The sequence below is a fragment of the Ictalurus furcatus genome, chromosome 18, assembly GCF_023375685.1.
Source record: "Ictalurus furcatus strain D&B chromosome 18, Billie_1.0, whole genome shotgun sequence".
Taxonomy (NCBI): domain Eukaryota; kingdom Metazoa; phylum Chordata; class Actinopteri; order Siluriformes; family Ictaluridae; genus Ictalurus; species Ictalurus furcatus.
This window is the reverse complement of record NC_071272.1, coordinates 5,472,300-5,487,680: the sequence shown is the minus strand read 5'-3', so window position 1 is coordinate 5,487,680 and position 15,381 is coordinate 5,472,300. Positions and strand designations below refer to the sequence as shown.

Here is a 15,381-nt window from a genome sequence, read left to right as displayed (position 1 = left end):
TTTTTGAAGAAGAAAAATATATACAATTTTTATGGAAATGACCAAGCAAAACCTCTTCACATGCCTGTGGATTGTCCGGATGGTGGCTGTGTAGGAAACTGCACAAATGTGATGAGACTAAAATGACTTTTTTTGTTAGAAATTTAGAAAGACATTATGGCTCCAGGGTCCCAGTTCAATCCCGAGTTAGGGTTACTACATAGGCTTGACGGTTAAGGCTCTGGGTTACTGATCAGGAGGTCGGGGGTTCAAGCCCCAGCACTGCCAAGCTACCACTGTTGGGCCCTTGACCCTCTCTGCTCCAGGGGTGCCGTATCATGGCTGACCCTGCACTCTGACCCCAACCTCCTAACAAGGTGGGATATGCAAAGAAAAGTATTTCACTGTGCTGTAATGTCTACGTGATGTAATGTCTACGTGACCAATAAAGACTCATTATATGTGTGGAGGTTTATACGTTCTCCATGTCCGTATGGGTTTCTGCCAGGTCTTCCGGTTTCCTCCAACTTCCCAAAAACAGTAGGTGGATAGTAGGGACCCTTAATTTGCGCTAGGTGTGAACGTGTCTGAATACACAGAAACACGATTAATGAGATGCCATTCGTGATTGCTATTTTTTTAAAGTGCCCCTAATTCCGTCCATTTTCTGGACCGCTTATCCTACACAGCATCACGGTGAATCCCAGGGAACTCAGGGCACGAGGCAGGGAACACCCTGGACACACACACACATGCACATCAGTGTACAACTCTCGTCCTTGGACTGTGGTAGGAAACCAGAGGACCCAGAGGAAAGCCACAAAGCACAGGGAGAACATGCAAACTCCATGGGAACAGGGCAGAGGTGGGATTCAATCCCCCAAACTCTCTAATTATGCTGTTAGCATGAGAAACAGAATTTGCACTTGCTGTTAACTAGCTTTCATTCCAATCACACAAAACATACGGTTCGGTCATCCCTTCATGGTTTTATCTTGATTTGATGATGCTTGCATTGTATATTTACTGCGAGTTTTTCCAAAGGCGTTTTGAAAAATCAATGATCGAGAAATGTTTGTATCGTATTTTACTGGAGCGTTCTCAGTCATGCTGATGACACCATAGATGTAGCGGGCTTAAATAATCAGCTGCAAAATCTGTAAGCCGCTTGATTCGGTGTAATCACATGACAGGACTGTGTGAAACTATACAGCATGGGCTAGAAAGAATTCAGCCCCAGCCTCTAGTTCATACCATTCTGGCTATCTGTCGTTCTTGCTTCCATAAACGTCAAGCCATTTTCCACAGCATGTAGATGCCAAAAATTGAGCCTTATTTTATTAGAAACTCATTTATACCAGTTTATACTCATTACATACATTAGAATGACCATTTTATGTGAAATGCAGCTCAAACCTGTTTCAGGTAATCAGCTTAGGATTGAAAGCATGATGAGCCTGACATTAGACCTCATACCCTGACACCGTCTGCACAATGAGCCTACGCTGTTAGACATTTTTTTTTAAAACAGGGGGGAAAAAAAAAAACGAACTTTATTGAGTCACAGGTTAAAGTCCAGTTTCTCATGCAGCCCTTGTGATCACACTGAAAGTCAACACACAGAGAGAGAGAGAGAGAGAGAGAACACAGAGGTTGGATTAACACCAACGCTCATGTCGCAGGAAAATACAACACTCATCCACCATTATTACTACTGCACACACAGTAAGACCACAAAGAAAGAGAGCTGGTTAAACCGAGAAGCTGAATGGAGGTTATACAAACCTGAGGCAGTGTTAAAGCCCACCTTCATATTTGGTCACCATTTTTTTTCCCCCTCACAAAAATGTAGAAACTACAAACATATAAAGCAACCTTTAACAACTTGTGTCTGAGCAGAAAATAACCCAAGTGTGCATGGTGGAGATGAACGAACGCAGGTCTCATACAGGTTATGACAAGCTGAACTGAGTTTATACATGATCACGGGTTCAGAAAGTCGTACAGCAAGTGAATTTATCTACAGTTATTTTTTAAACTTGTGACCGCAGGACCTGGAGTTCTTATTCCCAATTTTCCACACACGATAATCATTACCTAGGCCGTTACATCTCACGAATGACTCATTTCTAAACTATTTCCAGGAAGCAGTGCTCCAGAAATTGGCGTGAGCGTTATACTTTGAAATAAACCCAGAACACTGTAGAAACTGTTTAGCACAAATCTGAAATGTTTCTTTTTTGGCTTGTGTGACACCAACTCCACAAATACGAAACCCTCCGATGGACAAAACCGTTTGCGCTGATCACATCATATTGATCACATCATATTGTTTAAAAAAAAAAATTAAAAAAAAATCTGTCCATGTACACGAACATGAAGGATCAGGACGTCTGAGACAACACTTTTCTGTAGGAAATGTGTGAATATTAAAGAAAAAGTCCACCCTCAAGCACGTTAATTGCGAGAAGGAATAAAGGGCCGCCGCATCGCTCTCACTAGGTAGAGATTAATTGATCAGACTGCAGTCAAACAGCATTGTGGGTGAAGTAGAAAAAGCACTTTTTACCCCAACAATGAAAAAGTTTAAACAAAAAACTCAGTATCTCATAACAAAAATAAATCTTGGACGCAACCGAGGATCACGTTACTTATAGAGATTATAATTCATCCAGGGTGGAATTTTTCTTTAAAGAGAAATGAGTGAAAGTAAAATATTATTCTTCTTTATACCATCTCACACCATGGGCTCTAACTGTTGTAGCCGGTTTAATAAACTCCACCTTAAAATGGCATTTAAATCAGGCACACGATAAACACTGGCAGTCAGACAATAACCAGACCAGACCACTTCACGTGTGAGAACTGGTGAATTTTCGAATGAACGAACACATTGAATGGTTCAATTTTGGCTCAAGTTAAATGTATGGAAAAAAAAAAAAAAAAAATCAACACAATCTACAAAACAGAACAAGTCAGAAAGCCTGTTAGATAGAAGAGGAATCAAAGCTGCCTAGATCTACAAGACCAAAATATACACGTATCAGCGCTGAGGGTTTAATTCAAACACATATTTAGGTAAGGCAGAGATGTACATAGACAGAGAGAGAGAGTGGAAAGTATTTTAGGGCAGAGACGGTTAAAAGGAGTGGTGTGTTTTTTTTTTTTAACGTAAGTCTCTCTGCGTCGGCTGCTCTGGACACGTGCGTACGCTGTGCTTCCTGCCAAGAACACGTGATCATGGGGCACGAACGGCCTGACCTCGTGTTCCTCATAATAAAATGTCCTTCTTCCCCAAAAAAATGAAAAATACAAAATTTAAAAAAAAAAAAAAAAAAGGAACAGTAATAAAATAAAAGCCTGCACGTGTTCTAGCTTAGCAGTCGCTCTTCCACAGCTTGATGGTCTTGTCGTTCTCTAGTGCTGCTGATGCGATGATGTTCTCTGTCGGGTGGCAGGCGGTCGAGATCACTACATCTGGAAAAGGAGACACGAGATCATTTATTGGAGTTGCGTACCGCAGCATCGTTGCATTCTCAAATCTGATTGGCCAGAAGGTGTTACGTTTCTAGAACAGTGTCAACTGTAAGGCACAGCACAGGTTTATATTAATGCGCTTATCCTAATACGTTATTGTTTCTATAGTAACAGCTGGTACACAGGGATGTGCGTGTGTGGTGGATGATTCAGATCTAATTCGAACCAGTTTACATGCTAGAAACCAGCTGAACTTCCCAATTTCAGAGATTGCAAGGCAAGCATCTAGAAAGAGTCTAGCTACCACCTGGGATAACATAACCACCACCTAGCAACGTCATGGCAACCGGATGGAATGACACAGCAACCACTTAAGATAAAATATCCTAGCGGTAGCAGTATCGCCCAACTGCAACAACCACCAAGGACAACATAGCAACTACCTAGCTCTAGTAAACACCCTAGCATACCACTTAAGATTAAAATAACGACCACCTAACATCCTAGCAACCACTTGGAATACCCCTGCAACCAACTGGAATATCAGAACAACCACCTGGAAAAACATGCTAACATTCTAGAAACAACCCGGAATACCACAGCAACCATGAAGCAAGATCCTAGCAACCACATAAGATAACATAACCACCTAGCAACCACCACGTAACACCTAATCGAATACAAACAATAAACATTATATATGGTTATTTAATAAAAGATAAACGTATAAATGTTCATATGGTGACGTTTTCTGTAAGGAGATGTTCCAAAGAGATTTCTGAGCACTCAGGGTGTAACCCACGCCCGCCCCCCCCACAAAAAAAAAAACACTTTTTTTTTTTTTTTTTTATAAACAACGTTTGACAATAAAATGATAAGCCAAGTCTGTTCAATTGTAGAGAAGCGTTTCTTGCGCTGCCGTTTATTTACCTGTGTGACCCTGCAGTTTCTGTACGATCTCCTTAGTCTGCAAGTTCCAGATGTAAACCATATTGTCTTCTGAGCCTGAGACAATCCACTGAGAGGGGGGGGGGGAGGTTAGTTACAATCATTTCCACAAAAAAATGTAAAAAATAAAACAAAGTATCTATGGTTCAAAATAAAAGTCTCGAATGCTAAAAGCTGAGAACACCTTACCTTGCCACCTGTGACGGAGAAATTCGCAAATATGCAATATTTCTCATTTTTGTGACCGGTGTACGTTTTCAAGCACTATAAAAAGGCAAATGTGTTAATAAGTGGAGGAAATGAATCTTCTCTGTGTAATGTGCAGGCTGCTGTTCTCACTAAAATAAATGTTTTTTACAGAATTAGAAAAACAAACAAACAAAAAAAACCCATCCAGTCCTCACCTTTCCTTTGCTGTAGTCCCAAAGCTTCAGGGTGCTATAAACAACAAATGGTTTTAAATTGTAGCATTCCAAATCAATTTGCTCAAAAAAAATATTATAAATGTAACCTGTTATAATCAAAATGCCATTCAGGCTGATTTTTAAATTTTTTTTTTTTTCCGGGTTGAGTCAGGAGCGGAAATCAGCAGGAGGGCTGTTACTCACTTATCCAGCGTGGCAGCCAGAATGTATTTGCCATTGGGGGAGAACTTCACAAAGGACACAGGGGGGTTGTCGTCATCTGAGGACAACATGCAGGGTTAGATGATGATGACGATTACACAAGGCTATTCTTGAGAGCTGTTAAGGACGTTCGAATGCTTATTGGAGTGTGAGAACTTACCAATGAGTGTTTTAAGGCACTGGCCTGACGCTGTGTCCCAAATACGGCTGTAACAATATTAACCCGAGCGTTAATTATGTCCTCAAGATCATCAACCGTTCTACATAAAGGTTTGAGTGTTCTTACGAAGAAATGTACTCACCACAGGCCATCGTAGCTGCTGGACACGATCAGAGAGCCATCTCTGTTAAAATGGACCTGAAACCAAAAGGAGAGTCATAAAATAAACACACGTTACATATAAAACGTCATTCATGCCACACATGGTTAAAAGCATCGCAATAACCGAAAGGAATGGAACGCTTCAGGATGCGTCGTTACGAGAAACGTTGATTATTTTCCTAGATCAGCGAGCCCAACGTTATTTTAGTCCTTATATGATGCTCACAGACTCGCAGATACTCACCGCAGAGACCGGGTCCGAGTGAGCCGGCAACGTTTTCAGACACTTCCCCGTCTTAACGTCCCATATCCGGACACTCTCGTCAAACTTACGGGCGAAAACAGGCAGCGTTACGTTTACGCAAAATCAGTGCTCTTATGTACAGCGGTGACGCATCAGGAAATGAACTTACTGATCCAGACACGATGAGGTTGGACTGAGGGTTGAAATTGCAGCAGAACACATAGTTGCTGTGGCCCTTCAAGGTTTTCAGACATTTTCCCTAAGAAAATCAAAGGAAAAAAGCGTCATTAGCAATAAACCCGTCAATACCCTTCCCATGGTTTTACCCATATTTCTATAACAGAGTAATATTCGCAGACTCATGACTCAAGACCCTTCCCGTCATCCCCACAACTCGTACTGTTGACAGTAAGAGCTCAGATTTGATCAACACAGCAGGACTTACGGAGCTCACGTCCCAGATCTTCAGGGTTTTGTCATCAGATGCTGAGACCAGGAGGTTCGAATCAGAGGACCAGGCAACGTCCGAGATCCCCTGTAAGCAGACAATCATGACAAAAGTGAGCGAGCCTCTTTTCAACCAAAATGTTTGAACTTTTATGTACTATTAACGCTCGGGGATTCAATAAGCATGGACCTTGGATTTAAGTGACTCACTTCAGACAGGATCATTTTGAACCCAGATACATCAAGACATGAAACCATAACCAAGCAAATGGTACAGAGTCCTAGAGAAGCCAGTAATTTCTTCTTTTTTTTGTTTTGTTTAATGTGGCTCTCTGGGATGCTAAATCAAAGTTAGTAAACCATAATGATTGCACAAGACTTTATTTTTGTTCAATATGTTATTTCGAGCTCTCAGTACTCTACACTAATAGCATGTTAGTTTATCTTTGCTCATCTAAAGAAACTGTGCGCAAAATAATGGATCAGAAATCCCCGTTGGCCGTGATTCAATCTCGGTTTTAAATACTCATGAAAAAAGACTTAAAATAAACATGCATTAGTCCTCCTACAATTAGGCTATAGGTGGCAATGACATCTAATATCCCCCGTACAAACACTTTAATTAAAAATGAAGTCTACCTAACTCCTAATCTGCTTGAGCAAATAACGCACGATCTAATCTTGTCTAAATCGAATAAGTAGTCTACTCCTGAAGAATGGACAAATCCAAGATCATCAACTTCACCAACATTCTAATGCAGTTACCTCAATAATCCATGTACACAAAACCGAGCCCAGAAATGGCTGTGTATACGTGTGTGTCATCACATACTGATTAACAGGGACGAGTCCCGGGCGACATAAATAACTCGGCAACAATGCTGGTGCTAGAAAAGAGGGTACGAAGGCCAGAACCGAACTTCCACTTACAAGTTTGTGTCCGGATATTGTCTTCTCAAACTTCCCATCGTACGCGCCCCAGATTTTGATAAGTTTATCAGCAGCTGAAAAACAAAGCCAGTCATGACATGATTCAAAGAATATGGCATTTTTCAAAACTTTTAAACAATCCTCTGTCTAAATGATTACTTGGTGTACGTGGAGACAAAATATCTCGGTAACTAGCTCTGTGATAGAAGTGCGAATGTAAAGTTTTAAAGGAAACTCACTTGCCTATTTACTTCTACTAAACCAGGGGTGTCCAATCTTATCCGGAAAGGGCCGGTGTGGGTGCAGGTTTTCATTCCAACCAAGCAGGAGCCAAACCTGATTCCACCTGTTTAATCAGTTGACCTTGGCTTTCAATAGACTCAGGTGTGGCCTCTGCTTGGTTGGAATGAAAACCTGCACCCACACCGGCCCTTTCCGGATAAGATTGGACACCCCTGTACTAAACAAACCTGTGATGCTGGATGTTTTTAAATAACGGTCTTTACTTTAAAGCTTATTAATGTACCTTTCTAAACAAACAATTTCTACGCTGATCAAACTGCTTAGGTTGATTATTTTAACGCACATCACATCACATGAATACTCTGCACCCCCATAAAATACACAGATGGACTGTCCCGACTGAAAACGAGGAGGTGCTTTTACTTTTCTCCAAAATAAAAAAGGGGGCATGAGGCCAATTTATTCTTAATTAAAAGTCCCCATGAAATCAAAATAGATGTTTTGTTGCTTTTAGTATGAATATGTTCACCTTAAGATTATCTATAAGCTAGTGCACTCCAAAACAATGACAAAATTCCCCATTTACAACGAGATACACATTCGAAATGGAGAAATCTCTCTCTACCACCGATACGGATCAACAATTTTGATGACATCGTTCTGTACTTCGGCTTCTCGTCAGATTTCTGTCCAATCAAATGCTCTCGAAAATCTGAAGTGTCCCACCCCTGACATTATAAAAAGCTGTGAGGTGATCTAAACGCGATTGGCTATTTAAAAAGGGGGAGGGGCCACTCGACATGTCCCACCCTGACTTAATGCTTCAGTGGAAATTATATAAACATGTCGAATCACGCTGTGCGTTTCACATGGACCAAGTTTCCTCCCTGTTGTGGTGAATCATGTGAAATCTCGTACCCGTTCTAGACAGTTCCAAGGTGAAATCTGTTCAATTTAACGTTTCTAAAACGAAGCCATTGTTAGCTTGTGAGGGAAATCATAATAGTAATGAACTCGATGGAACACAGGTGAATTTACTCACACGAGCTGGCGAGCCATTCTCCACTTGGACTGAACTTGACCGAGGAAACCGCCTTTGTGTGGCCCGCTAGGGTGAACTTCAGTGTGTAGTTAGGCTTCGCAGGTGCGGACTAAAGCAGATTAAAAACGGAAAACACAGGAATGACATGCAGAAACACAGTAATAACAGCAACATGCGCATTTAGATTACAAACACTCGTGTTAAATTCAGGAGGAGGAAGGTAACGGTTTAAGGTGACAAGACTGTCCTTTTCTGAAGGTCTGAAGGTTAAAAGTCTTCTAGAGCCCCTTGCTATTAACAAATCTGAAATCACGGGCGTCCTTTTCAGAAAACGTTGTCGTTCCTTTATTAACAACCGATACAGGGACACGGTATGACTACTTTATTTACATCATCTTTAGGATTAAAAGCCAAAACATCCCTCGTCGTGGGGTTTCCGAGTCGAACTGGAAAACGTTTAGTCATTTCATGTACAACGAATTGAACACACTGACCAGCTCTGGTTCTCTTTCTACGGTCATGTGGACTGCTCTCATGGACTGGTACTCGAACAGTCCAAGGTAGATTTGTTCAAACACTATTCACAATTCAAACACTAACCGTACCAGGAACAAAACGTTAGAGTTACTGGATAATGGTCCAGAAGTCAGTCAATTTTATTTATAAAGCACATTTAACACAGCAAAGCTGACCAAAGTGCTGAACAGAGTAAAGTCAAATAGAAAACAGAACAAAACAAAAAAAAAGACAGCCAATAGAAAATAGTAAAAGTATTTTAAAAAATTTGATTAAAATGTCCGGGAGAAGAGATATGCTTTCAGCCTCTTTTTAAAAATGGTAATTGAGGGTGCGAGGCGGATGTCTGGTGGCAATTAATTCCATAAACGAGGGGCGGCGACTGAAAAAGCTCTATCCGCCTTAGTTTTTAAATGGGATCGAGGGAGAAACCTATCAGAAGATCTTAAAAATCTGCTAGATGAACGTGGTGTGAGAAGATCTTTGAGATAAGAAGGTGCTTGATCATTAAGCGTTTTAAAGACAAACAACAGGACCGTAAACTGGATACTAAAACAAACCGGGAGCCAATGGAGCGATGCTAAAATTGGGGTGACGTGATCAAATTTCTTTGCCCTGGACACCAGCCTTGCAGCTGCATCCTGAACCGTCTGGAGACGAGCAAGAGATGACTGAGGAAGACCCAAGTGCAATGGATCACAATAATCTAAGCGCGATGTGATAATAGCATGCAACATGAGACACAACACTGGGTTGTTTACTCAGTCGCAGACGGCGCTATACTGCCCCCGTTATTTATGTTGGTATCACGCCATGCGGGACGTGCACAGAAAGCACTGAAACAACCACAGGCTTCACTTCACACCACCCTGTTGTTGATTATTTTCCCACAACAGCGCACTCCCGAGTACTATTGTGACGTAACGACGTAATTACAGCGTACGCCCGTGTGCAAAATAACAAACCGCCATAAAAGGATGAAAAACACAGTGAGAAATAGAACCCATTTGAAGCTACCACTGTTGGGCCCTTGAGCGAGGCCCTTAACCCTCAAGTGCTCAGCTGAATAAATGAGAGAAATGTAAGTCGCTCTGGATAAGGGTGTCTGCCAAATACCATAAATGTAAACCCAATACAATAAAACAAACTTAATAGTGAGAGGAACAGCTAGAATCTCTCTATAATACCGTAACGTTGTGACACACCAAGGGATGTTTTTTTAATACCATAATAAACTGATTAAGTTCTTGGGCCATCACTACTTATTTTTTTGGTAGATCTTTGTTATCTCTGTTCAGACATGATCCTGAGATCCAACACAGAGCAAAAGCAGGTGTTAACAGGGTCTGTGGTGCGCGTGTGTGTGCGTGTGGTATTTCACACACATCGTAGCACAGTTGCTCACTTTGCTCTGGCTGGCCGAAGCAGCGGAGGCCGTCGGAGTTTTAGTCGCTTCAGTCTCTGGTTTCTTCTCTTCACTAGCCATAGTGAGCGAGGAGCAGGGACCAGGGTTAGAGACGCAGCTTCCACCTCAGCCGGACTGACAAATAAAAATAAATAAATAACAACAGGGGTATAAATATATAAATAAATAAGTAACTTTCATATGAAGGAGCTGAGTTTAAAGTTGATGTTAATAACAGTATTATAACAGTGCTAAAAAATAAATTCGCTAGCTGTTAGATTCATTTCACTTTTCTCTTTGGGGTGATTTGGAAAATATATCATATATAAACTTGAGTTTAAATGCAAAAAAAAAAAATCTAAAATTTTAATTCACACACCATCTGAAATTTAATTTTGAACTCAAACTGAAGTTTGGGAAGTTACCCAAATGATATTTTTAATATGATTTAAAAAATGCAAATTAATCGGGAGACTAAACTTTTTTTTTTTGTCTAAAGAAACTGATTATTCCCATACTTAATTATGAATTTCATATTTATTTTCATTTGCAGCCTTTTAAGCGTGACGATTAAATATGATGGTATGATCATGAGACAAATTTATAACTTTCAAATTCATATGTTCGCATTTAAGCTCAAATTTATAACTCTAGAAACTTGTTATTCAAATCTATGAGTTTCAATTTTAGGACCTTCTTGACTGACAGAGAGAGAAGAGAAGAGAAAGGAGAGAGAGAGAGAGAGAGAGAAACAGACAGATAGGGAAAGAGACAGACGGAGAGAGGCAGACAGAGAAACAGACACACAGAGAGAGAAAGACAGCAATAGATAGAGAGAAAGACAGCGAGAGAGAGAGTGAAAGAGACAGCGAGAGAGAGACAGAGAGAGAGAGACAAAAACAGACAGAGAGGGAAAGAAACAGACAGAGACAGAGAAAGACAGAGAGAAAGACAGACAGAGAGCGAGAAAGACATAAAAAGAGAGCGAGATAGACAGAGAGAGAGATAGAGAAAGACAGAGAGAAAGAAACAGACAGAGAGAGAGAGAGAAAGAGAGCGAGAAAGAGACATAGAAAGCGAGAAAGACAGAGAGATAGAAAAAGACAGAGAGAGCGAGACAGACAGAGAGAGCGAGACAGAGAGGGAGAGAGAGAGAGAGAGAAAGAGAGACAGACAGAGAGAGCAAGACAGACAGAGAGGGAGAGAGAGAGAGAAAGAGAGACAGACAGAGAGAGCAAGACAGACAGAGAGGGAGAGAGAAAGAGACATAGAAAGCGAGAGAGAAAGACAGAGATAGAAAAAGACAGAGAGAGCGAGACAGACAGAGAGGGAGAGAGAGAGCGAGACAGACAGAGAGAGAGAGAGAGAGAAAGACACATTGAAAGAGAGAGAAAGAAAGAGGGAGAGAGAGATGGCGAGAGAGGACCAAACCACAACACTGCAGGTTTAAGAAAAAACTAACATAAGACTAATAATTAGATAAAATAACATAGAACAATAACATTAATAATAATTTACTAGCTAGATGTTGTATCTATAGTTAGTGTGTTAAAGAGATCTGCACCAACTAATGACTCAATTTCGAATTGTATACATTAATTCATAAAGCTAATCCGGTTTTTTTTCTCTCTGTCGATTTAAAGCAGCAGAAAATGCTGTAGCTAGCTTAGCTAACGACACTGCCGGACTACGCTAACTCTGATAACGCTACACCGAAACGTGATTCGGCAAATGGAAAAGTTTGCTAGCAATAAACCGTTAACTATCTATCTAATCATACTGCATCAAAAAATAAAACCTTTATTACGTAAACTACTTCATAAAGTGTGCTCTAATAACGCACACGAAGCAGAGGATACTCTTGTTTAGCTGGTTAGCAAGCAAAATGAGGCCTAAAATGGCTGAATTCCAAATGGCTCCCTGCTCTCTATTTAGGTGCACTACATCATCTGAGAAATAGCGGCTTCTGCGCACTTTAATGTAGCGCCCCTAATGCTCACTAGGAGCCGTTTGGGATTCAGCCAAAGGAAAACCCGACAGAACACGCTAACGTTAACTGGCTAGCGGTAAAGCCAAATGGAAACACTTAAATATCACACGGAGATCAAATACAGTGTGATTTAATCGCTCAGAATTGAACGAAAACTAACAAAACGTTTTTTTTTGTGTAAGTCCTGACCGCTTAAGATGTTCTGAAGCCCTAGAAGGAACTCGTTTCTCTGCAAAATCGTTTTACATTCATTCAAACAATACAAGATAATGTAGAAAACATCACTCACCCTCCGACTCTGCAGGCGAGCGACGTGTTTTTAAATCTCCAAGTGGACCAGAGGCGTTTATCCCGGAATAAATGCAGGTAGTATGCGTAAAAACACCACGTTTTTGTGTTTACATTGAATCGGTAAACTGTATAGGGTTTGATGGAGGGAATCCAGGCGGGGAAATGTGGTGTGGAGGTGAGTAATGCGCATGCGCAAAGATGGAGGCGCACAGAGAGAGTGAGAGTCAAAAAAGAACTGCAAAGCCCGAAAGCACTCGAGTCCTCCCTCTAATGAGCGTTTAAACATTAGTAACTCCAAAATGTTTAGCTGCAAGACCAATCGCTAAGTTATTTTAACCATAAACAACTAATAAAGTCTTTTTGGTCATCAGTGTTGACATTCACCAACGATAGGACAACCTACATACAGTAATATTAAAGTCCCTATGAAATCAAAATGGACGTTGTGTAGCTTTTAGCATGAATATGTTCTACTTAAGGTTATCTATAAGCTAGTGTGCTCCAAAACAATGACAAAATTCCCATTTAGAAGATATATGCATTCAGGATTTACGGTCTCTCTCTACCACCGATACAGATAAACAATTTTGATGACATCATTCTGCACTTTATTGGCTCATCAGATTTTCTGTCCAATCATATGCTCTGTAGAAACTGAAGTGTCCCGCCCCCGACAATTGTTGTGAGGTAAGCTAAACTCTATTTTATAAGGGGTGGGGCCACTGACTTCCTGTTTCAATGTAAACACATTGAATAACGCTACGCATTTCAAGGCACCTCACAGGCACTTTAAAGGAAATAAACATAATAAATAGCTCGCATATTAATCTTTATAATGAACATGGGAGCTTCACTGGTGTCCAAGATTTATTTTGTAATCAAATTCTGAGTTGTTTCATGGACATGTTGATGTTCATCTGTTTCCTACATTACCCACAATGCCATTTGACTGCCTGCTGATCGATTCATCGTTACGTAAAGAGTGATGCAGCAGCGCTTTAGTGCTTTGGTCTGCCCAGTTCACTCACCTCATCAATACACACGGCTTCCAAAGCTTCGACTGTCATGGGGTGGCTGTGCCTCAGGTGGTAAAGCGGGTTGTCTGCTAATCACAGGGTTGGCGGTTCGATCCCGGCCCAGATGCCTCCACGTGCTGAAGTGTCCTTTGGTGTCCTCCTGATGGTAGGCTAGTGCCATGATGTGTGTGAATGGTTGAGTGAGTAACAGTGTAAAGAGCTTTGTAGAACCACCAAGGTTAAAAGGTGCTATATAACCATTTAGAATGTTGAATTTTTAAGGCATATGGCCATTACTACTTTTCTTTGACTCCAAACTTGGCTATTGTGTGTACACCTGGCGGGTTAAAAAGCAACATCCACTATAGTTGTAACGTAAGAGCCAAAACACCCCTGCCCATCTGGGTTCCAAGTCGAATTGTAAAATGCTTAGCGATTTCATGCAGAGCAAAGTTAAGCAGAATGACTCTTGAAACTTTCTTGATTGCGCTGTGTCATGAGCTGCATCTCAAATCGAAAACTCTGACCTTAAATTCAAAAATATTCAAACACTATCTGTAGTGGGAAAAATGCTTAGTGCTAGTACTCAGTAAGGGTCTAGATACTACATAAGTATACGATTTGAGGCACAATACTAGTACGTTTTTGCAGAGGTAGATGGATGGGGAAATTTATCAATTGTTTGAAATCCTACTCTAGTGCTGAGTGTCAGGATAGTGAAAAAGACTAAAATAGCACGAGCTTCATTTAAATGTGGCATGATTTAATGTGACTGCCAGTAAAGTTAATGATAAAATGTTTTTCCTAGCTAAAGCAAAATTTCTTATATTAATTTGCTAAATAAATGAATAAAACTAAACAGGAGATTGTGAGTTTCTCTCGCAACCCTATTTGTAAAACAAGAAACCCTACGTGATACCTAGTCAGAGAACCCCTGACCTACGCCATTGTTCTTGTGTCATCGATTGCTCACTAGGTGAGCCGAGTCTCTGCTGTCACTCAGCACGTTTGAGTTTTATATCTGTATTGCATTCTGGAATCCAACATGTGCTGTCTCCATTACTTCTACTTTCTACATTTCTCATTAATATGACATCGAACATCGCAGGAAAACAGTGAGCGAGAAAAGAAGCTCTTGCTCTTTTGTTTTTAGGAGCTAACAGCGAAACATGACTCTTAATCCTTATACTTATGATGATTGAAAATGGTTTTCTCCTATTAAATTATATTAGCTCCTGAGTTACTAAGCACATCAAAAATACTTCACCATAAACATATTTAACAGGATGGAGGTTGCCTTTAATGACCAATTCAATTGCATGAGCTTTAATACAGCGTTACACAACAGTCAATCCCATGTCATACTTTTCATTTTTACATAAAAGTTGTATATGTAATGTTTCAAGTTATCCCTTTGTCTTGTGTATTAATTTTCCAAAGCTTGTCAAGACCTTTATTAAGACCTTTATTAAGTCAGTTAACTTGTAATGAGTGACTGAACTCATAACTCATAACTAGACACTCAGATTTTTCTCTCTTTTTAAGATTCAAAGCAAAGGAATTACATACAATTTGTTTTGAAATCCCAGAAGATAGAGCAGTATCTATTATACAGTAAATCAGAGGCCTCACACTTCTTGCAGGTCCTTTTTAGTATAAAAAAAAAAAAAAATCCCTTAGGATCACAGCACATATTAATTATATGGATGCAATCCAATTATTCAAAAACACACTAGACATTGCCATATTGATTCACTTAGTGGAGTCATTAGAGAACCAAAACCAGTTACACTGTGTTTAAAATACTGTTTATCATAATATAGCATATTAACAGAACTATTTCTAGTTCAGTTAAAATATCAGGTGACATTATTATTATTTTCTCCTTTTTGTAAGTCATTGATA

General features: G+C 40.2%; 1 protein-coding gene across 2 annotated transcripts; it reads right to left on the bottom strand.

The window, feature by feature from the left end:
• Positions 1–643: 643 nt before the first annotated feature.
• On the bottom strand, positions 644–13,707 carry wdr5 (WD repeat domain 5). 2 transcript variants are annotated; one of them, XM_053648504.1, is made up of 14 exons: positions 12,459–13,707; positions 10,180–10,314; positions 8,259–8,367; positions 6,974–7,047; positions 6,042–6,131; positions 5,766–5,855; positions 5,597–5,680; positions 5,333–5,388; positions 5,191–5,237; positions 5,013–5,088; positions 4,809–4,842; positions 4,594–4,668; positions 4,387–4,474; positions 644–3,456 (listed from the first exon to the last, which is right to left on the bottom strand). In XM_053648504.1, exons 2-14 carry the CDS (start codon positions 10,258–10,260, stop codon positions 3,356–3,358), a joined length of 1,005 nt encoding a protein of 334 aa, XP_053504479.1. In that variant the 5' UTR covers positions 10,261–10,314; positions 12,459–13,707; the 3' UTR covers positions 644–3,355. The 2 variants fall into 2 exon arrangements, with proteins under 2 accessions (XP_053504479.1, XP_053504480.1); XM_053648505.1 differs by lacking the exon at positions 12,459–13,707 and adding an exon at positions 12,023–12,316.
• Between the last annotated feature and the right edge of the window lie 1,674 nt (positions 13,708–15,381).

Coding starts and splice junctions, on each gene's coding strand:
- wdr5 (XM_053648504.1), bottom strand. CDS start 10,260: ATGGCTAGTGAAGAGAAGAAACCAGAGACTGAAGCGACTAAAACTCCG. Junction 5,389..5,596: donor ACTCGGACCCGGTCTCTGCG/GTGAGTATCTGC, acceptor TTTTGGTTTCAG/GTCCATTTTAACAGAGATGG. Junction 4,843..5,012: donor CTGGCTGCCACGCTGGATAA/GTGAGTAACAGC, acceptor TGTTGTTTATAG/CACCCTGAAGCTTTGGGACT.